This window comes from Felis catus, chromosome D1 (assembly GCF_018350175.1).
Source record: "Felis catus isolate Fca126 chromosome D1, F.catus_Fca126_mat1.0, whole genome shotgun sequence".
In the NCBI taxonomy this organism is placed as follows: Eukaryota; Metazoa; Chordata; class Mammalia; order Carnivora; family Felidae; genus Felis; species Felis catus.
Window position 1 is genome coordinate 102,848,535 of NC_058377.1, and position 24,338 is coordinate 102,872,872.

Here is a 24,338-nt window from a genome sequence, read left to right on the forward strand (position 1 = left end):
CTGCAGTTCTTTAGATAATCAGATCCTTCCTGCAAAGCTCAGCTAATTTCAACATCTTTCTCAATCTCTAATTCTGAAATCATCATACACCGTTTTCTGTCCATCTCGTGGTGAGGTCCTGGGGTTCCCTTTGATTCAGAGATAAGACTGTTCAATGCACATGACTGGAGAGTAGGTGGCCCAGGTCACTGGGGTACAGCTGCAGCCACTCTAGGTTTGTGCCACATGCATTAGGGTCCATCTCATACTTCGACTCTAATCCTTTCAGCAGCCCTGACAGTTGGGTACAGCCTTGGCTATTTTATGGATGAGCAAAGCGAGGCTCAGAGATGTTAAGGAGGTTACCCAACTTGCCAGACATCTAGGAAGAAACAGTAGCAACATTTGAATCTGGGACTCTCTACCTCCAAATTCTGTGGTCTTTGCTTCACATCATGCTGTCCCCTTGGGGGAGCAAATTACTTTTTCTACAGACCCAAGTCTCAACTGTTAAAATTATGGCATTTCTGAGATTATTAGGCAAATACTCAACTTACATGGGGAAAGGGGACTAAGTTTGATTTTGGAGTTTTTTGGTGGTTCATGGCTTTTCTTTCTTTTTGGGTAAAGGCAGACTTAGCTGGGCCATATCCCTCCTTTGGTATGTTCTTGAAGAAACTGTTTAACCAATTATAATCCCAATTTGCTCAATGATAAAATAGGAAATAAATAATGGGTTTTTGAAAAGTTAGAATGGGGACGCCTGGGTGGTTCAGTTGGTTGAATGTCCAACTTTGGCTCAGGTCATGATCTCACGGCTTGTGAATTCAAGCCCTGCATCAGGCTCTGTGCTGACAGCTCAGAGCCTGGAGGCTGCTTCAGATTCTGTATCTCCCTCTCTCTCTCTGCCCCTCTCCCACTCATTCTATCTCTCAAAAATAAGTAAAAACATTAACATTTTTTTTTAAAGTTAGAATGGATTTTTTCCCTAATGTGGTAGAATTTGCTTTTTTTCTAGAAATGCAATTTCCAGAATACTTCCCAGAAGGAAGAATTTCAGAACCAGCTGGTAACACCCAGTTTTGTGTGATCTTGTTTAAGAAGGGGGTTGGGGCACCAGCAGCTTGGATTGGGCCCAGAGGAGAGGATGGCTACAAACTCCCTGAACCCAGAACAGCTTCCAGGAGGGAAAGCCAAGGTTTATGGCCAGCAGACATTTTAGGAAGGCTTGGGGACACTTATGGGTTGACATTATTACTTGTGACATATTTTGATTATAATACGTAACGCAGATGAATATGAGATCTCTGGAGGGGATGGGGAGAGAGAGACGATCTTACCCAGGAGGAAGCCTTCAGAAAGGACCTGGGTCTTAAATCTTGTGCTTACTTTCACTTGGAACCTTCTCCCTAACTCTTGTTTCTCCTTCTTGCTGAGGTTGTGTCCACCGGGGACAGTGAAGGAGCTCCACAAAGTTAACTTTCCTCACCTTGTTGGGATTGGTCTAAAGATATTATTGCCAATATTTACTGAGTTCTTGCCCTGAGTCAGGAAGCACGCTGAGCACCATGAAGGGTTTATTTCATTCCAATCTGATGGCATTAGAAGAGAAAATATTTGTTTTTATTTTATAGTAGAGGAAACTGAGGTTTACAGACATTAAATATTTTGCCTGTGGTTTCACAGCTGGAAAAAGAAGATGTTTATATATATATATATATATATATATATATATATATGTATATATATATATATATATTTAATGTTTATTTTTGAGAGAGAGAGAGACAGCAGAGAGGGGCAGAGAGATTGGGAGACACAGAATCCAAAGCAGGCTCCAGGCTCCGAGCTGTCAGCACAGAGCTTGACATGGGGCCCCAACTCATGAACTGTGAGATCATGACCTGAGTCGAAGTCTGATGCTTAACAGACTGAGCGACCCAGGGGCCCCAAAGATATTTAGATCTTAACCCTGGTCTCCTCGAGCCCAGAATTGGGGTGCTCTTCCTAATCTTGGTATCCATTTATTGAGCAACTTCTCTGTGCTGATCAGGATGTTAAACATCCTGTATACATTATCTCATATAATCCTCACAATGACCCATAAGACAGGCAATATTTTGTCCTGGAGGAAATTAAATGTGAAGAGGTAAGTAACTTGTCCAAGGTCACTCAACTAGTCAGTGAAAAAGCCCAGATTCTTTTTTTTTTTTTTTTTTTTAAATAATCTCTACACAGCATGGGCCTCGAACTCACAACCCCAGATCAAGAGTCTCATGCTATACCAACTTTGCCAGCTAGGCCCTCCCTAAAAGCCCAGATTCTAACCCAGGTCTGTCTTATTCCAAAGCCAAAGCTCTAGTATGTAAGATGAATCCCTCCTCCAGTGTAACCACAGGGAAGTGCAGTGATTTACAGTGAAGTCTTGGGTCTAAGCTCTGCAGTCTAGTCCCCCATCCCTGCCCCATGAAACTGTTTATATATATATTTTTAAGTTTTTATTTAAATTCCAGTTAGTTAACATACAGTATAATATATTTTCAGGTGTATAATGTGGTCATTCCATACTTCCATACGAAATACCCGGTGCTCCTCACAAGTGCATTCCTTAACCTCTAAGACCTATTTCACCCATCCCCCCACCCTCCTCCCCTCTGGTAACCATCAGTCTGTACTCCATAGTTAAGAGTTTATTTCTTGGTTTGCCTCTCTCTTTTCTTCCCCTATGATAAATAAGATGTGGTGTATATATATATATATATATGTGTGTGTGTGTGTGTGTGTATATATATATATATATATTTTTTTTATTTTTGAAGGAGAGAGAGAGACAGAGCACAAGTGGGGGAGGGACAGAGACAGACAGAGACACAGAATTCAAAGCAGGCTCCGGGCTCCCAGCTGCCAGCACAGAGCCCGACGCGGGGCTTGAACTCACAAACCGAAAGATCATGACCTGAGCAGAAGTTGGACACTTAACCGACTGAGCCACCCAGGCGCCCCATATATATATCTTATTTATACATATGTAGTCATATACTACACACACACACACACACACACACACACATATATATATATATATATGTATAGGCATATATATATATATGTATAGGCATATATATATGCCTATACATATATATGCCTATACATATATATGCCTATACATATATATATATATATATATATGCATATTACTCAGCCATGAAAAAGAATGAAATCTTGCCGTTTTCAGTGACGTGGATGGAGCTAGAGAGTATTATGTTAAGTAAAATAAGTCAGTCAGAGAAAGACAAATATGATATGCTTTCACGCTTAGGCGGAATATATTTTCTAAAATTTACCTAGTGAGGGGAGGCTGGGTGGCTCTGTAGGTTAAGTGTCCAGCTCCTTTCTTTTTTTAATGTTTATTTATTTTTGAGAGAGAGAGAGAGAAAGACAGAGAGAGAGTGTGTGTAAGTGGGGGAGGAGCAGAGAGAGAGGGAGACACAGCTCTGAGCTGTCAGCACAGAACCTGATGCAGGGCTCGAGCCCACGAGTGGTGAGATCATGACCTGAGCCAAAGTCAGATGCTTAACCGACTAAGCCACCCAGGTGCCCTGGTTAAGTGTCCAACTCTTGATTTCGGCTCAGGTCATGATCTTGTGGTTTGTGAGTTCATGCTCCACGTCAGGTTCTGTGCTGACAGTGCAGAGCCTGCTTGGGATTCTCTCTTTCCTCCCTCTCTCTGCCCCTTCCCCTGCTTGTGATCTCTCTCTCTCTCTCTCTCTCTCTCTCTCTCTCTCTCAAAGTAAATAAATAAACTTAAAAAAAATAAAAAATAAATAAAACTTACTTAGTGATGCACAAACCCAAAGAGATTACAACTATAGGTTTCTAAAAAAAAAAAAAAAAAAAGACTCAATCTTACTTGTGCCTTTCACACCAGATCTGAAATCCCAGTCTGGACATGGTCCCATTAGATGGCAGGTTTGGGTGACAGTGGGTGGATTCTTTGACCGGTTTCACCTTCTCTAGCTTGTGTGCACCTTACGTCCACGCTAGTGTCCTCACAACATCACCAAGGTCACAATTATATCTTAGTTACCTGGTGGGATAATCCAGTTGGATTCATCTGGGGTTTGGAACCAAATCGATCTGGTTCCTTTAAGCATTTTGTAGAGAGCAGCTGGGATTGCTCAAACAGATGAATGTAGCTGGCAGATTCTAGGTTTCTCCTTACCAAGCAAACCAGGGAGATATTTAAAATGCTTTTGGGGGATGGTTTTGTGGGAGGGATGTGGTGTGCACAGAGGCTGTCCCCGAATCACGTGTCGGTAACTGGGACAGCCTCGGGACTCCCAGGAATAGCCAGCCTTGTGAGGGAGAGCCCACTGCAGCAGGGGCTCATTATCTCGTCCTTTCCACACGGCGCAGAGGGTAAAGACAAATCTTGTGGGATTTCATGGCAACTCCTGACTCGTGTTAGTCTCAAAGCTCATTTGCAGTTCCTGTAGGGAATGAAGCTGGTTCCTCTTTGCCACTGGCCCTGGTGTCCTGCTGTCGGAGTCAGTCAGTGGTAGTGCCCGGATTGGAACTCTGAGGAGTCCTGGCCAAGTTCCCTTTATACCGCTCCCCCCTCCCCCCCTTAGACCTTATGTTGAGTCCCATCTCAGGGGATGGGAACTGGCTGTGTTGCCTGGTCCAAATTTCATTAGGAAGGTGGGTTATTGGTTCAGGAAGGAATGAGGCTAGTGTGGTCGAAACATGCTGCTCTTGAATCTATACCATGAGTGGCTTGTTAGGTCATCCTCCTTAAAGGCCCATTCCAGAGTTTCGGTGGGCAGCTTTCCCTGGCTATTCCAGCTCTCCTCTCTTCCCTGTTCTCTGAAACCCACTCTCCCTGTGTTAGAACCACACACCTTTGCCCTTAATTTTGGCCATTCCTTGGTGATTGGTCTTACTGCCCAGTAGGTTCCGGAAGAATCCATCTTGCTTCCTCCAATTAGCGTGTGTTCTGCTGCAGTAGAATCACTCCCCTGCCGTGTATGCTTTCATCTACTCATTAATGTAGGATCAAAACTCTTGCAGCAGGGTCTCACAGAGGCCATGTGCCGCATTCACTCTGAAAGAATACGGCAGGGATAAAACTTCTTGGTAATTAGCGAGCATTCAGCCTAGCCGGGGTGGTTCTTGCCATTGTGGATGATGAATGGAACAAGAATCCAGAGAAGGAAGGTGGCCACAGATCAGGACTTCTGGCAGCACAGGGAATGCTATCTTCCAATGCGTTTCCCATTACAGTTTTTATTATCATTTCTTGTAATTAAATACCTATTGAAAGAACTATGTGGTAGGAGTATGTGAACTGCATTTCCCGTAGAAGATAGAGTGACCATGGGGACCAGATAGAGAAAAAGGAGGGGGAATATGCCAGCAATGATAATATTCCATTAAACATCCCCTGGGGATCTTGGGGAGGTGGGTGATTATATAGTATTTATTACCTTCTTCCCTTGGCGACAGGTTGGAAAGATCTGGAGTGCTTGATGTATTACACAATTATTATTGTTGTTGTTCTTGTTAATATCAAGCCTAGGACTTTTGTTTCAGCTTTTGGAAAAAGATACATCTTAGGTTGGGTTCCTTAAAAAAAAAAAGATGAAATGGGTGCCAGGGTGGCTCAGTTGGGTAAAGCCTCTGACTTTGACTCAGGTCATGATCTCACAGTTCGTGAGTTCAAGCTCCGCATTGGGCTCTGGGCTGACAGCTCAGAGCCTGGAGCCTGCTTCGGATTCTGTGTCTCCCTTTCTCTCTGCCCCTCCCCTACTTGTGCTCTGTTTCTCTCTTTCTCACTCTCAAAAATAAATAAACATTAATAAAATTTAAAAAAAAGATGGGAGACAGGGGTTTGGGGGCCAGTGTTTGTTTCACTGAGGGAGCAATCGCAGAAGGAACCTGTAAGGGAATCAAGGAAGCAGAAACTAGCTGAGCAAAGATACAGTTTCAATTGGAGTCTAGTCTGATCGCAGCTCTGGAGTATGAATTACACCCTGGACTCAGCTCTGCCTCCAGGCAAGTGGTTTGGCCTTCTGCAGCCCATATCAACCCTTCACGGGCCATGGGATGCCTCACACAATGTTACATTAGTTTGGTGTACAACATAGTGATTCATATAGCCGTATTCCAACAACATTTACTGTATTTCCTATGCTATACAAGTAAACCTTCTTAAGATTCCACATATAAGTAATATCATACAGTATTTGTCTTTCTCTGACTTACCTCACTTAGCACAATACCCTCAATGTCCAACCATGTGGTCGCAAACAGCCGGATTTCCTTTATTCTTATGACCAAATAATATTCCATGGTGTGTATGCCATAATTCTTTGCCTCCCTATAATCCATATTCCACATAGAATTCGGAGAAACTGTTTAATACCTACATCAGGTTCTAAAATTCCCCTATTAAAGCCCTCCTTTGATTTCTCATTGCGCTTCGGAAAAAAAAAACCAATTTCTTACTTTGGTCTGTGAGATCATTATAGGATCTGCCCTCTGTGTACCTCCCCTGGTATTTCTTGAGAGGCCAGCTTATCCCTGCCTCAGGGCCTTTGCTCTTGCTGTTCCCTCTGTCTGAAATGCTTTTCAAACAAGATGTTTCTGTGTGTTCTTTTATGCAGGTCCTAGTGTAAATGTCATGTCAGAGACCATTTCTGACTTCAAGAGTCCCCTTTCTCTGCCACTACCCGAGACGGTTCCTATCACATCATCTTACTGTATTTGTTTATAATATTACTTTCTGCTGTTTCTCTATTAGAATGTAAGCTCCATGAAGCCAGGAATTTAATCTCTTTTGTTCACTACTGTATGGCCAGCATCTAGAACAGTTCCTGACATATACTAGCTGCTCAAATATTTGTCAAACTGATGAAAGGAGAAATCCTCAACATTTCTATCATTCAGTTAGAAAAGTCAAACACCTTATTAGACAAAGGGGCAAGGGGCTCCTGGGTGGCTATCAATTAAGTGGCCTACTCTCGATTTCAGCTCAGGTCATGCCCTCACGGTTTGTGAGATCGAGCCCCACTTTGGGCTCTGTGCTGACAGCGTGGAGCCTGCTTGGGATTCTCTCTCTCTCCTCCCCTCTCTCTCTCTCTCTCTCTCTCAAAATAAATAAACGTTTAAAAAAAAAGAAAAGAAAATGGGCAAAGTATATGAGCACGAAATTGGTGAAAGAAGAAATAAGTATCTAAACATATGAAAAATGTTTAACATCACCATAAATTAAAAAATTACAATTTATGTCACGGTGAGCTATCTTTTGCTTTCATAATCACAAAATGTTTAAAAGAAGATCATCACACCTGTATTAGTGAGGTGCTGGGAAACAGGTTCCCTCATACACTGTGGAGTGCTGGGGTGCACCTTACAGTCAGTTTCATTGATTTGTATAAAGACCCTTACCAATGAAAATGCCTTTCTCCCCCTAATTCTGCTTTTAGGAAGTTACCCTACAGAAATCATCATTACTATCTACAAAGATCTGTGGTCATGTTACTGTTATTTTATAACAAAAAAAATTGAAAATATCAAAGGGACCAAAAGCATTTAGGTGTATAGGATATTTTGGATGTGAGAAGCCAGGGTTCAAGTGCAAGCATCTCGCAATTCTCGCTTTTGTTGGAAGGGTTCCATGGGGTGGGGTTGAGAAGGGCCACTGGTCTACATGGCAAGCCAAGGGATTTCCCCAACTCAGACCCCCACAGAGGCTCAGGGATGTAAAATGTCCTTGACTGGCCCAGGTTGGGGTGGACCTGTCCGGAACTTGCCCTAAGGGAATAATGGGTCTTCCTGGTGGGCAGGGCAGCGTCACTGGTGGTGGGTGTTGGCATTGGACATACAAAGTAGCAGAAGAAAGGAGGGCATAGCCATCCAGCTGTGTTGGTGGAGGAGGGTGGGAGGTGGGAGTGATTTGAGACGTAGCACTTTGGGGCAGAAGCCAATTCACTGTGGTGCTGCCTCATGTCCTGTGACCAGGCTGGGTGTGCAAAATGATGGCTCAGCCCTAGGGCATCTCTGTGGAATGGGTGGGGATTCTAGAAAATATTGAGATGGGGCGAGTATGAATCAAATGTACCTCATATGACCACCAGGGTAGAAAATGTTCAGGATATCATGCCAAGTGGACAGCAGTGTTGGGGACATAAATTTTCTCCATGAGAGGTTAAGAAATACCATATATCTTTAAAAATATATATATGCACAGAAAATTTTATTTATATTGAAATTCCAAAATAACAAACTAACGATAAGAGTTCAGCAAGGTTACCGAGTGAGAGGACCTGCCTAAATGATTATCAATAGCCTTCTCTACGTGAGCCGTGATCAATAAAACAACGCAAGGGGAGCCTACGAGAGGGAACCGAGGAAGGAATGGAATGAATGGAAGGGAGATGTCATGTCTCGAGGATGGAACGGGCTTAGCATTGGAGGTACATGTGTAGAGCCTGTGTAGAGCGACAAGAAATACCACAGTCTTTATTAAGGTTTCTGAATTGCATCAATGTGTTTCAATTCCTTTTCTATCAAGATTAAGGCTATTAAAATGTTCTATAAAATATATAATATATGTCCATTCCCCGTGGGGTCTCTCCTCTACCCAAGGGTTTTGAGGACTTTTGCATTCAAGAAAATTTGGGGATGTCTTTTGCCTTCAAGTTTATCATGACTAACTTTGAGATTGTTCAAGTGCATATGGTTACATCAGACAAGGGCAATATCACCACCTTTGTGGCAAATTTGGGCGTTAGCTCTTCTCTTGCTGTGGTTGCCTAAACTTTTTGGGTATAGACACTCAAGGAATAGGGTTCAATAGCCCCAACATCATGAGCTGCCCAACGACAGACCTCACGACTTTCCACAGTGTTGCTGTGGACCACAGGTCCCTCCCACCTGAGTAACTTCATAACAGTTACATTTTCTCTGGTTAACTCACATTGGTGAACAGTATAGAAATAATGTGCCAACCAAAATCCTGATTCTTAAAAATATATACAAATTTCTATTAGAAAAAATTCTGGAAGGATATTAATAATACCACACCCTGTTCTGTGTGTTTTATATGTATCACCCGGAACCTGGATGTCTATCCCTGGGGGTGGGTTTAGAGAAGTGACATAACCCACTTAAATTCCCAACCCAGAGGAGGATTTGAACCCACACAGTCTATACCAGAACTTATGTGCTAAATAAATACATTCTAGTATTTCCCCCTCTAACTGTTAACAACCCCTATTGGAGTGGTATGATAATAGGGATCCCATTTCTTCACTTTATACTTTTTTGACATTGCCCGAATTTTCTGTCCTAGATAGTGGTACATCAGGGAGTTCAGGACAGTGGTTAGGAGCAAGGTGCATGGAGCCGGCCTCCCCTGGTTCTGATCCCAGCTTGCCGCTTACTACCTGTGTGACCACGGGTGGTTACTTCACCTCTGCCTCCTCACCGGTAGAGTAGAAGGATAATGGCGTCTACCTCAGTGGGTTGTTGTGGGGAGTAGATGAGTTACCCTAGGTAAAGCTAGAGCGGCGTGCTGGGCATGGCTCCAAATCCCCCATGTATAGATTATTAATGTTGAGGCAATGAGTCTGCAGGCTGCTGGGCCATCACATAATCCCTTATCTCATTTGAGCCCCCACAATGATACTGGTCCGAAAGGCTCATTCTGAGGACAACTCCTCAGAGAACAGAATGTAGCTGCATCTCCCCTCCGGCCCCCACATGAGATTAAATTATGGTGGGGGCTCCAGAGAAGACAAAGTTTGAATGGGGAAGAATTGAGAGAGCTCACTTTGCAGGGGCCCTTCGCTGAACGCTTCTCACCTCCAGGGATCAGAGAAGCCTAATCAGCAGCGTAGGGCCTGATTAGAGAACCCCCATGAGTGACACACCCCCCTGCCCTGGTCTAATTCCCTTCCTGGAATGCCCAGAATGGGGCAGAGAAGCAGGGACTTATTAATAGGTGCAACTGTGGATGCTGGGGCTTGAGAGCTGTAGGTGTGGGAGATGTTTATTCCTCTGGTCCCTGAAAGCCCCACTTAGACACCACATTCTGTTCCCGCCCAGCCCAGTCTTCTGGATCGGTCCTGCTGGAGGTGAGTGTGGCAATGGCAGGGCGGAGAAAATGAACCGCAGTCCAGATTCCAAGTATACTTGACAAATTGAATCTTAGTTTTCTCTCATATAAAATGGGTTTATCTCTTTTGTCTTTAGAGAGTAGGGCCAAAGCTGGTACTTGTTGGGGAGCCCAATGTGCTGGGTTCGCTTCCCCCTCGCAGTGATGTAAGACCCTTGCCCTTTGGGGCCTCAGTCCCCTCATCTATAACACGGGGTGGACGATGCCTTTCATATCTGCTTTAAGTGCTTGTTTTCAGAATGAGAAAGGACAGGGTAGGTGGGACCACGTGGAAGACTAAGGTAGCTATTTAAATAGTGTGAGCAGAGGAGGGGGAGAGAGAGAGAGAGAGAGAGAGAGAGAGAGAGAGAGAGAGAGAGAATCTGAAGCAGGCTTCAGGCTCTGAGCTGTCATCACAGAGCCTGACGCAGGACTCAAACCCATGAACCGTGAGATCATGACCTGAGCCGAAGTGGGTCACTTAACTGACTGAGCCACCCAGGCGCCCCAAGGTGGCCATTTAAATATAAAGGTTTCTTGTCTCACATTTAGGTCCTTTATCCATTTTGAGTTTATTTTTGTGAATGGTGTGAGAAAGTGGTCTAGTTTCAACCTTCTGCATGTTGCTGTCCAGTTCTCCCAGCACCATTTGTTAAAGAGGCTGTCTTTTTTCCATTGTATGTTCTTTCCTGCTTTGTCAAAGATGAGTTGGCCATACGTTTGTGGGTCTAGTTCTGGGGTTTCTATTCTATTCCATTAGTCTATGTGTCTGTTTTTGTGCCAATACCATGCTGTCGTGATGATGACAGCTTTGTAGTAGAGGCTAAAGTCTGGGATTGTGATGCCTCCTGCTTTGGTCTTCTTCTTCAAAATTCCTTTGGCTATTCGGGGCCTTTTGTGGTTCCATATGAATTTTAGGATTGCTTGTTCTAGTTTCGAGAAGAATGCTGGTGCAATTTTGATTGGGATTGCATTGAATGTGTAGATAGCTTTGGGTAGTATTGACATTTTGACTATATTTATTTTTCCAATCCATGAGCAGGGAATGTCTTTCCATTTCTTTAAATCTTCTTCAATTACCTTTATAAGCTTTCTATAGTTTTCAGCATATAGATCCTTTACATCTTTGGTTAGATTTATTCCTAGGTATTTTATGCTTCTTGGTGCAATTGTGAATGGGATCAGTTTCTTTATTTGTCTTTCTGTTGCTTCATTGTTAGTGTATAAGAATGCAACTGATTTCTGTACATTGATTTTGTATCCTGCAACTTTGCTGAATTCCTGTATTAGCAAAACTAAAAGGCAACCAACGGAATGGGAAAAGATATTCGCAAATGATATATCGGACAAAGGGCTAGTATCCAAAATCTATAAAGAGCTCACCAAACTCCACACCAGAAAAACAAATAACCCAGTGAAGAAATGGGCAGAAAACATGAATAGACACTTCTCTAAAGAAGACATCCGGATGGCCAACAGGCACATGAAAAGATGTTCAGCGTCGCTCCTTATCAGGGAAATACAAATCAAAACCACACTCAGGTATCACCTCACGCCAGTCAGAGTGGCCAAAATGAACAAATCAGGAGACTATAGATGCTGGCGAGGATGTGGAGAAACAGGAACCCTCTTGCACTGTTGGTGGGAATGCAAATTGGTGCAGCCGCTCTGGAAAGCAGTGTGGAGGTTCCTCAGAAAATTAAAAATAGACCTACCCTATGACCCAGCAATAGCACTGCTAGGAATTTATCCAAGGGATACAGGAGTACTGATGCATAGGGGCACTTGTACCCCAATGTTCATAGCAGCACTCTCAACAATAGCCAAATTATGGAAAGAGCCTAAATGTCCATCAACTGATGAATGGATAAAGAAATTGTGGTTTATATACACAATGGAGTACTACGTGGCAATGAGAAAGAATGAAATATGGTCTTTTGTAGCAACGTGGATGGAACTGGAGAGTGTGATGCTAAGTGAAATAAGCCATACAGAGAAAGACAGATACCATATGGCTTCACTCTTATGTGGATCCTGAGAAACTTAACAGGAACCCATGGGGGAGGGGAAGGAAAAAAAAAAGAGGTTAGAGTGGGAGAGAGAGCCAAAGCATAAGAGACTGTTAAAAACTGAGAACAAACTGAGGGTTGATGGGGGGTGGGAGGGAGGAGAGGGTGGGTGATGGGTATTGAGGAGGGCACCTTTTGGGATGAGCACTGGGTGTTGTATGGAAACCAATTTGACAATAAATTTCATATATAAAAAAAATAAATAAATATAAAGGTTTCTATTAAGAAAAGGGGAAGAGCAAACACCTACCTTGTTGAATCTCTAAGAAACTTGTAACTCTGGCAGGTATTTGGAATGCCATGGTACTGGCATTACAGAAAGAGCTGGAAGCTATAAGTAGGCTCTAAAATAGATCGGTCTCCTTTGTGGGGGAGTAATTTCCCCATCACTGTGATCTGTCGGGAAGGGTCACCGTTAGCTCAAAGATCAGTCATCAGCGATGCTCCAGAGAGGCTTTCTGTTGTGGGTGAGAGCTAAATCCAGGTTCCTGCAGCTGGAGTCCATGCAGCTACTTTCTGAGGGTCCTGGGCTGAGCTTCCTTAAGGCAAGAGAACTGAGATCACTCATTTAGGACTTTGGGAGAGGCTCTAAGGAGGTTAGGGGGGTGGAAGAGCCCCATCCAGAGCTAAAGAGACCTGATGCTCATGCTCATACTTTGCAGGGCTGGCTCTGTCTAGTTGTCCCTATCATCAGAACCTCCTCCAAGTGCTGACGCATAGGGACCCATGTACCCCAATGTTTATAGCAGCACTTTCAACAATGGCCAAATTATGGAAAGAGCCTAAAGGTCCATCAACTGATGAATGGATAAAGAAGATGTGGTTTATATATACAATGGAATACTACTTGGCAATGAGAAAGAATGAAATCTGGCCATTTGTAGCAACGTGGATGGAACTGGAAGGTATTATGCTAAGTGAAATGAGTCAGGCAGAGAAAGACAGATACCATATGATTTCACTCATATGTGGATCTTCAGAAACTTAACAGAAGACCATGGGGGAGGGGAAGGGGGAAAAAAAGTTACAGAGAGGGAGGGAGGCAAACCTCAAGAGACTCTTAAGGACTGAGAACAAACTAAGGGTAGATGGGGTGGGGGATAGGGAAAGTGGGTGGTGGGCAAGGAGGAGGGCACTAGTTGGGATGAGCACTGGGTGTTGTATGGAAACCAATTTGACAATAAATGATATTAAAAAAACCCATATGAAGGGAATAAAAAATTGTAGAAGTTAAAAAAAAAAAAAAACCTCCTCCAGACCCCACTCAATTCCCCTGTAAAAGAAGGCTGTCCAGCTGACGTCATGACTCTCCCAGAAGTGGGGAACTTGAGTGGTTCTGGGCACCTGGGAGTTTGCTTCTAGGCAAGACACATGTCCTCTCAGGGCCTCTCTGTCCTGCTCTCTGCTTACCCCATCTGAAGGCAGCAGGACAAAACTATGACCTTTCAGTTCTAAGGTGCTTCCGTACTCAGTCCAGGAGGCACATGGGTCAGAGCAGGCGTTGGTGAAGGCGAAGTACAAGAGATTTTGAGGTCAGTATTTGGATAGACTTGATATGGCATTCTAGATGTTTCTTTGTCAGATCACAATGTGAGGGAGAACCTCAAGATTTCCACTTTTCAGGTCTTTCTCCCCACGCCTGCCATCTGAATCACCACGGCTACCATGATGAAGGACTCGGTGGTGTGATGGGAAGGGTTCTGGGTCCCAGTTCTGGCTTTTCTTTCCAGCTAGGTGACTTCCGGACAAGTCAGTTGACCTCTCTGAGTCTCACTTTCCTCCTCTGAACATGGGTTGTGTGAGGATCAGATGAGATCATGGGTGCACAATGTCTAAAACGAGGGGTCATGAGAGTCTTTGTAATTTTGGGGAGGGGGGATCCACACCTTCCAGAGTATGCAACAGAATCGGTCTTTGCTGAACACACAATCTGCCGTCTCATTTCACCCTACGACACTCCTGTGACTTAGGTCGTCTCATACCCGTCTTCTAGATAAAAGAGCTGAGGCCCAGAGAACTTAGGCGCCTGGCTGGGGCTCGACCCCGCGGTGCCGGGACCTCGAAGCATCTTCACTCCATGGCAACATGCTGGTTCCGCCTTCCTGCTGTTCTCAGTGAGGCTTGCTGGAGAATCGTTTCCCATGTCTTTCTGGGTTTCAATCCAACTGGAAAATGACCGACTAAAGTTTTTTTTTTTTTCCCAAACAAGTTCCCGAGGACTCTATTTTCACCTCTAGGTTGAGCCGCTCTGTTACCTGAACACAGACAGAGTGTGGGTGGAAGGAACCTCTGTGTTTTTCACCATTTAAACATTCCGAAGACCCAAGTCCACGCTGACACTTTGAGTAGCAGTCAAAGTATCTTGGACCTCATTCCTTTATTCCTTTTTCCCCTTCAGGTCATCACAAGCAGATGATACCGGTTCTATTATAGTGGCAGAGGGAGGATACGCGTCGTCTATGTCTGTGTAGTTCTATATATTCATCCCTACATCCCCATTGTGCACAATAGTGCCTGGCACAGAGTATAAAGGCAGATCCTTTAAAAATCCTTGTTGCATACTTCCAGCTGAGAGCAATGGCTATCGAACTTGAGGCACCTCCACCGCCTTTGTATCTCACCATTTTTAAATAACTTTAAACCTGCCTGGGAAGATCTAAGCGCATTAGTTGTGCTGAGCTATATAAATACTCTTCAGGTCCACGGCGGTGTCTTTTCCACAGCATGTGATATTATGAAGTGGGTGTCTGGGCACTTAAAACAATCCCGTCCAAGGGCAAACTTTTTACTTTTAAAATCATCTACCAATAAATCTTCTTGTTTGATTCATAGTGGCCTCTTGGTTCTTAGGCCAGTGTTTCTCTGCTCTAAAATGATACGCTGAAGTCTGTGGGGCTTTCTCTCTTCTGAAACCCTTGTTAGTTTTCTGAGGCTCATGGAGGGTTTGGGGGAGCATTGATCATCTCAAAGAGCAAGTGATCTTTTTTTTTTTCTTTCTATAATTTATTTATTTTTTTATAGTTTACATCCAAGCTAGCTAGCACATGGTGCAACAATGATTTCAGGAGTAGATTCCTTAAGCCCCCCACCCACCCAGCCCCTCCCCCCTCCCCCAACCTCTCCAGCAACCCTCTGTTTGTTCTCTATACTTAAGAGTCTCTTATGTTTTGTCCTCCTCCCTGCTTTCATGTTCTTTTTGAAGAGCAGGCGATCATGAGGACTTTCTCCTTTAGCTTTGGAATGTGTGAGAGCTACACGTCTTAGGTGTGTTTACCATGAGCTGTGGGTCTTGAGCAGATGTGACTGATGTGGAGGAAAGATAACCTGGACTTCCAGAGGTCCACCAAGAGAGGCCTGTCTGGGAGCAGAGTATTTCTGTGTCGGATCGGTGATTAGATAACAGACCGCCGAGAGTGTGAAATACCAACGTTGCTCAATACCGCGGGGTGTGGTGGGTTCCTGATGGCATTAAGGATTTATTTTCTTCCTGTGCATCCTTGAAAGCCAGCAATCTCAACTATTTTACGGCTTCAAAAACAGGAAACTGCTGCTTCAGTGATCTGTTCACATTTCCCCAGCAACTTAGTTTATCTGGATCGCCTGGGACCAAATATTTCCCTCTGAGGCCACACTGAGGCCCCCTGTAGGTCTTCTCCCTGCCTGGAGATTTCGTGGAGCTGCTATTTGCTTTCCCTAAACTTAATCATTAGGAAGCCAACCGGCTCTTCTATCTAGAATTATTAATCATTTTGAATTGGTTCAGGAATTTAGACAACGTATCCCAAGGCAAGGTGGACTTGTGCTTGGAGAGATCAGGCTTTCTGAATAGCAGACACTCAGCATCTTTGGTTTTCTTTGAAATTGTCCTCTGCCCTTTGCCACGTGGGCCTACTGGATAGAAGAATCACATTCGGGTGTGTTTTGAGTTCAGGGACCCTCCATGCTGCTCACCGTCTCGTAACGGAGGGCCCAGTCATCTTGGATCTGGATTTATGAAGATTTCAGGAGCTGGCTACAGTAGCACCTGAGCTTTCCATTTCCTCCCTTGAGCATCTGCTTTTTTTTTTCATCATCCATAGACCAGTCTCATTAAGTTGAACCACTGCTTGTGCACTGTCTTTCCAGAACCCATTTGGCAAAGTGTTCTGGTGCTCTTGCTGGTCCAATGATGATAGGGCTACTTGTTCCAATTGTGCTGGCGTCTGGCAAACAGGCAATTTTGTTTCGTGTTTATTTATTCATCAATACTTCTTTCCGAAAGAGACTTGCAGTGGCTTATAAAAATGCGTGGCAGGCAGTCAGATACAATAAATTAAAAATGAGGGATGAGACTTGGGCAAAGTGCACGTCGGTAGATTATAATGAGGAGCCAGGAGCAAGGCTGGTTCACACGACTTTTGTCTTACCACTTTACGCTGTGTTAGAGGTGATGCTTCCTTGGAGCCCGCACACTCCTCGTTAGAGTTTGATTCTGCTGGTGGCCCTGTGTGTCCTTCTGCCCTCTCATCCCCGCAGACAAGATGTGGCCAATAAAGGTGATACCACAGAAGGGGGGACATGTGCAGTGTCACTGACTCGGGATTGAAGCAATTTTCCAAAATCTTCATCTAACTTATGTTACTTTTCCTCCTGGCCCAGGCGTAGTAGGTAATTTAGGTAAGCTGCTAAAAAAACTCTGGGCATAGAAATGGTGTCCCTTACATGATAACTCATTATGCCCATACGCACGAGCAAATAGTGGTTGGGGACACGCCTGGGAGACAGACAGATGTGGTTCAAATCTCGGTGTAGTGGTTCAGCTCAACCACATTAGGCCTCCCTCTGTTTTCCGGTCCATCAATTGGGACAATGACGACATGTCCCGGGGTGGGGTGTTGTGGGAAGTAAATGAGGTGGTTTACGTAAAGCACCTGAAACAGTATTCAGCACACAGTGGGGGCTTTCTGCCATTTGTCATATTATTATCAGTGTGTGCTCTTTCCATCTCTCACTGGACTTTTAAAATTTTTATTTTTTATTTTTTAAAATTTGCACCCAAATGAGTTAGCATACAGTGCAACAATGACTTCAGGAGTAGATTCCTTGATGCCGCTTTACCCATTTAGCCCATCCTCCCGTCCCACACCCCCTCCAGAAACCCTCAGTTTGTTCTCCATATTTATGAGTCTCTTCTGTTTTGTCCCCCTTCCTGTTTTTATATTATTTTTGCTTCCCTTCCCTTATGTTCATCTGTTTTGTCTCTTCAAGTCCTCATATGAGTGAAGCATATGATATTTGTCTTTCTCTGAATGACTAGTTTTGCTTAGCATAACACCCTCTAGATCCATTCACATAGTTGCAAATGGCAAGATTTAATTCTTCTTGATTGCTGAGTAATACTCCATTGTATAGATATCCCACATCTTCTTTACCCATTCATCCGTTGATGGACATTTGGGCTCTTTCCATCCTTTGGCTATTGTGGATAGTGCTGCTATAAACATGGGGGTGCATGTGTCCCTTCGAAACAGCACCCTTGTATCCCATGGATAAATGCCTAGTAGTGCTATTGCTGGGTCATAGGGTAGTTCTATTTTTAGTTTTTTGAGTAACCTCCATACTGTTTTCCAGAGTGGCTGCACCAGATTGCATTCCCATCTCACTGGACTTTTAAGAGAAGTGAGACCATCACATTCCAGAGGAGGACACAGCACTGAGATCCAGAGAAAGGAAGGTAACGGCTCAGGCTTACACAGTGCATCGGTGGCAGAAACTGGACCTGAATTCAAGCTCTAGATGCAGTTCCCAGCCTCTCTGCTATAGATACTCTCTTGGGTTGATCCTACTCAACTGCCTCTCCCCAACCATGAACTTCTCCCTCCAAGGAAAATAGCTCCCATCATCCAGGAGGGATCGATTAGGGTGGTGGCAGAATGAAGTGGGTCTCCTGACCTGTGCCCACCGCCCCCAGCTCAGGCTGCCCAAAACTGGACCACAGCCTGGCTCCTGGTGATGAGCCCTGCTGTCGGTTAGCAGAAGCACAATGAACTTGGAATCAGAAGTCCTGGTGCCATTTATTACCTGTGTGGCCTTGGGAAAGTTGGTTTAGTCACCTTGTGCCTCATTTTACTCAGCAATACGATGGGGGGTAAATGACATTTCTGAACCACAGAACAACCCCAAATCATTTTTGTAACAGTCACATGTATTGAGTATTTACTCCATACTAGGAACAGTGCATGTGTTTCCTTGAATTTTCTCTTTTACTTCTCAGAACACAGCAGTGCTATGATTGTTATTGCATAGGTGTTCAGGATGGGCTTCTCGAGGTCAAGTACCTTGCTCAAGTACCTTGCTCAAGTACCTTGCTCAAGGTCTCACAAATAGAAATGACTGAGTCTGAGTTGGCAATAAGCTCTGTCTTTAGGGCCCATTTTCTTAGCCACTATGCTGTACTTTTGGGATTGAAGCCTTATTATTTTTTAAAGTTTTATTTATTTATTTTTAGAGAGACAGACAGTGCAAGTGGGAGAGGGGCAGAGAGAGAGAGAGGGAGAGAGAGAATCCCAAGCAGGCTCTGCAATGTCAGAGCAGAGCCCGACGTGGGTCTGGAACTCATGAAACCGTGAGATCATGACCTGAGTTGAGACCAAGAGTCGGACGCTTAACCCACTGAGTCACCCAGGTGCCCCTCCAGTCTTATCTTTTAAATAAATTTTTGTTTATTTTTTTACTGAAGTATAATTAACATACAGTGTTATGTTAGTTTCAAATGTACACTATAATGATTCGACAATTCTATACATTACTCAGTGCTCATCACATTAAGTGTCGTTACTCCCCTCCATTTCGCCCATCTCCCTTTTACCTCCCTTCTGGTTTGTTCTCTGTATTTAAGAGTCTGTTTGGGGTTTTTTTGGTCTCTTTTTTGTCTTTGTTTGTTTGTGTGTCTTATATCTTAATTTCAAATTCGGAATTCAAGAGTAAAATCACATGGGATTTGTGAAATCATATGGTATTTGTCTTTCTCCGTCTAACTTCTTTTACTCAGCATAATATACTCTAGGTCCATCTATGTTGTTGCAAATGGCAATCTTATTTTAAAAATATTTATTGAGAGAGAGAGAGAGAGAGAGAGAGAGAGCGCGCACAAGTGGGGGAGGGGCAGAGAGAGAGGGAAACACAGAATCTGAAGCAGGCTCCAGGCTCTGAGCTGTCAGCAGAGAGCCCGACATGGGGTTCGAACTCACAAACCATGAAATCATGACCTGAGCCAAAGTCTGACACTTAACTGGCTGAGCCACTTAGGTGCCCCAAGACCTTATTTTTTAAATTAATTCTGTGTGTGTGTGTGTGTGTGTGTATACATATATATATATATGTATGTATATACGTGTGTGTATATATACATATATATATACACACACACACACACACAGAATTAATTTAAAAAATAAGGTCTTATATATATATATATATATACACACACACACACACACACACACACACATATATATATATATTATGTACATATACCATATCTTCTTTATCTATTCATCTATGGATGGATACCTGGGTTGCTTCCATATCTTGGCTATTGTAAATAATGTTGCCAGAAACATAGGGGTGTGTGTATCTTTTTGAATTAGTGTTTTCCTTTTATGAGGGGTAAATACCCAGTAGTGGAATTAGTGGACCATATGGTAATTTTGTAATTTTTTGAGCGCCCTCCATACTGGTTTTTTACTCAGCGATCACAGGCTGATCCTCGGGACTCTGATACCTCAGGAGCTCCTCTCCATATTAGGAAGTAGACACTTCTGAACAAAGCTGTCTTGAAAATGTCTCATAAGGACCTGAAAAACTCTGTATTATTTTGTACTGGGAGTGGGGTTGTCCCATGGAGATGATCTGTATCTCCATTTTCTACTCTTTGTGGATGAAAGTGTGCAAGTAAGTGTGAATAGTTAACTGATCCCTAGCACTTCTACTAAAATGCCACCTTTCCAATGAAATTTATTTTTTTAAATGTTTGTTTATTTTTGAGAGAAAGAGAGAGAGAGAGAGAGAGGCAGACAGAGAGACAGACAGAAAATCCCAAGCAGGCTCTGTGCTGTCAGCACAGAGACTGATGTGGGGCTCGAACTCAAGAACCATGAGATCATGACCTGAGCTGAAATCAAGAGTCAGATGCTTAACCGAATGTGCCACCCAGGCACCCTGAAACTTCTTTTAAAAATGTTTATTTATTTATTCTGAGAGAGAGAATGAGTATGAGTGTGGGAGGGGCAGAGAGAGAGAGAGAGAGAGAGAGAGAGAAAGAGAGAGAGAGAAAATCCCAAGCAGGCTTCATGTTCAGCGTGGAGCTCAACATGGGGCTCAATTTCACGAACTATGAGATCATGACCTGAGCCAAAACGAAAAGTCAGATGCTTAACCGACTGAGCCACCCAGGCGCCCCTCTAATGAACCTTCTAATGGTCCTGTTTAATACTCCCTTCTTTACTTTGACTCTCCCAATTCCCCACACCATGCGTGTGTGTGTGTGTGTGTGTGTGTGTGTGTGTGTGCGCGTGTGTGCGTGTGTGTGTGTGTGCGTGTGCGTGTGTGCATGTGTGCGTGTGTGTGTGTGTGTGTGTTTAACAGCACTTGTCATCATCTATCATGGTAGAAAATATACTTCTTCTTTTTTTAAAAAAATGCATTGCATATGACTGGCTCTCTGCTAGAATGCTCTAGAAGGGCAAAGATCTTTGTGTTGTTCTGAGGAACCAGAAGAATGCTTGCCATTCTCAGTTCTCAGTAGATTCTCATGGAATAAATAAATGAGTATAGTCTGTCTCTCTCTCTCTATTTTCCCCTTCGGTCAAGATGAGTTGGGTGAATTACTTTTAGAACACAGCAAATCATTGTTTTGGCTGAAGGTCAAGATTAGATTGGGCTGTAAGGGGAAAAAAAACCCTCCTAAATAGTCACATTGTCAGGAATTCAGCAGGGGAAAAACACCAGATGCTGACCTTTATTTCATCCATAGATCAGCTTTTGTCAAACATTGATCAAAGTTTCATTTTCTTATTTATCTGAAATCCTATGAGATCTCTCTCAAATTCAGTTTTTATTTCAAGGATGGAAGGAAGACAAAAATAACTACCTTTGAAGTCTGCATTCAGTATTCCCATTACCCCAGATCATCTGCATCCAAAGGTGCAGAGACAAGATTGTCCAATACTTGGCAAGAACTCTAACTGTATTAGAATTCTAAACCCAGTGTGATGCCTTTGTCCCTTAATGAGCTGGGCAGGCTAATTCTGGAATGGCTCGATTGAAGCATCTCATTGACTGATAATGATCTGGCATTTAAAAAAATGGGACAGGTCCTTTGGAATAAGAGGAGAATTTGGAAACCAGGCCATGCTGCTTGGCAGGAACAGAGAGGACAAAGCGACTTGGTGGGCAACAGGTGGCAGAGGTTCTAACAGACCTTGTTCTTCAAGGCTCGCTTCTTGCATCCCATTCCGTTGTGCTCACGTGCACCTCAAAAACAACCACAAAAAGAGATACGGTTGATACTGAGACTCCAGGGGGCTGTGGACTGGGAGATAAGAAGATGCCAAAATGTCCACAAACCTAGGAGGGTGTTACTCTGCTATTGTAGAGTTTGGAAAAAATACTTCTAAGCGTGTGAGTCAGACCATGTGCTAGGAACGATACATCAGTTATGTTCTTCACGACAGTAACCTTGGCATTGAAATGCCTATGACACCAACAAGGAGACTGATACTCAGATACATGCATGAACTTGTCCAAGGTCTCAAGGGATTTGAACCTAGGTCTGATTTCAAAGCCCATGTACTTAGTACTATACCACTAGGATTTCTCCAACAAAGTGCTTTCTAGCTCTGTTGTGAAGCTGATGAGGGTTTCCAATTTGGAACCTGTCGGAAGTTTGGAAAGGTCTAAGGAACTGAGTTCTAGCTCCAGTTTTGCCTGTCTGCTGTGAAATAATGAACTGGTCACTTCACCTCTTTGGCCCTCATATTCTTCTCTCAAAAGTGGGAGGCACAATACATGCTTCGAAGGATTTCCAAAATATCAAATGAAGTAAAGTTTGCAAAAAATGTAAAGTGCTTTACAAACCTAAAAAATCATGACCACTGCTGAGAGTGATCAAATCGATCACCTTAGTTTGTCTTTAATGAGATTTTATTTTTTTATTTCAGTGGATGACCTGGGATTCATGGCAGAGAATGACACTGTGGTGACAGAATTCATTCTAATGGCATTCCAGCTGTCGGCAGGGCTGCAAATGAGTCTCTTCTTTGTGTTTCTGGTGCTATATTTCGTCACCGTGGGGGGCAACCTGGGCATGATAGTGTTGATTCAGAGAGACCTTCGTCTCCAAACTCCCATGTACTTCTTCCTCCGCCACCTTTCCTTCCTGGACATTTGCTACTCTTCTGTCATTGTCCCTCAGTTGCTTGAGACCTTGGGTACCCGTAAGATGGCCATCACTTACGAACGCTGTGCCACCCAGTTCTTCTTCTTTACACTCTGTGCCAGCACCGAATGTTTCCTTTTGGCTGTGATGGCCTATGACCGCTATATGGCTGTGTGTAACCCCCTCTTCTACGCCACTGCCATGACACCACAGACCTGCCTAGGGCTGGTGGCTGGGGCATATGCTTGTGCCATGGTCATCGCTGTGATCCGCACTGGGTGTACCTTTTCGATCTCCTTCTGTAAGTCCAACCACGTGGACTTCTTTTTTTGTGACCTCCCACCCCTGCTGAAGCTTGCGTGTAGTGAGACCAAGCCACGGGAACGGGTCATCTACCTCCTAGCTTTCTTGGTCATTACGACCAGCATATCAGTGATTCTTATATCCTACTTTTTTATCATTCATGCTATTCTGAAGATTCGTACAGCAGGTGGCAAAGTCAAGACTTTCTCCACCTGTGTTTCTCACATGACTGCAGTGGCTCTTTTCTTTGGGACACTCATATTCATATACCTGAAAGGTAACATGGGCGCATCGCTTGGGGAGGATAAGATTGTGTCAGTATTTTACACGGTGGTCATCCCTATGCTGAACCCAATGATCTACAGCTTGAGAAACAAGGAAGTGAAGGAGGCTCTGAAGAAAACTCTCAACAGGATAAAGGTTTCCCAAGTACAGTAAGACTTGAGCTCCATGAATTCAGAAGCTCCTGCAAATCATCCTTTGGGCTTCTCTCTTTAACACATGAACTAGATTTCACAATGACAAAGACATATTGAGGCAAAAAAAATATGTAGCTTTGGGTATCAGCAATTTCTTTATTAGCTCTATGACCTTCAGTCAGAAATTCTCTGCCCCAGTTTTCACATCGGTAAAAATTCCTGCCTTGCTATGATTAAAGCCAGGATGAAGAGAGACGGAATGCCAAAGGGCTTTATAAATAATAACATGCTATAAAATTGAAAATTGACTTTCTCACCTGTCCTGGGTATTGCTGAGTGTTTTCTCAGCTACTTGAGTTCAAAAAATTCAAGCTGCCAAGCTAACTTTTGCACTTGAATAATTATAAAACCATGGCTTCTTGTTTGCATGGTGAGGGTAGTTACATTCTTTGCTTGTGGGTAGCAGGGTGGAAATCAGCCTTGACCAAAGAAACCTTGTCCCAACATTCAATCATATCCAATTTAGGTGTTTGTCATAAAAAATACAAGCAGTTAAAGAGAGGAAGGAAAAATAGAGGGAGAAGGAGATGTAAACTGGGAAATGTTCACCTAGAATATGTTCGCCCACTTCCCAAGATAGCACAGAGGACAGAGATACTGTAGAATAAAAGTATATAGAATAAAAGATGTAAAGTTTGCATTAATTATTGGAAGTGATTTGATCTGATGTGGAGCTGAACTGAGCCCCACGTATAACTTCTGAAATACTTCTTGATCACCAAAGGTCAGAAACTCTATTTTGTTTTTGAAGGATTGTTCAAAGAACATCTCAAGCTAGTTTCTAGTTTCCATTAATGAAAACCACTATGTACTTCCATCATTGGTAGGACTTTTACTCTATTGTCAGCAGGCAGATAACCATGAATTTGACTGCCACTTTTTAATATCTCCTTTGGCTAGAAACATTATCTGGCAAATGTCTCCATAGAGAG

The 24,338-nt window shown here is 43.4% G+C and overlaps 1 protein-coding gene across 1 annotated transcript; it reads left to right on the plus strand.

Moving 5' to 3' along the window:
• Positions 1-22,423: 22,423 nt before the first annotated feature.
• LOC101089211 (olfactory receptor 9I1-like) lies at positions 22,424-23,744 on the plus strand. Its single transcript, XM_003993450.2, has one exon. It carries the CDS (start codon positions 22,424-22,426, stop codon positions 23,363-23,365), a length of 942 nt encoding a protein of 313 aa, XP_003993499.1. The 3' UTR covers positions 23,366-23,744.
• The last annotated feature ends 594 nt before the right edge of the window (positions 23,745-24,338 follow it).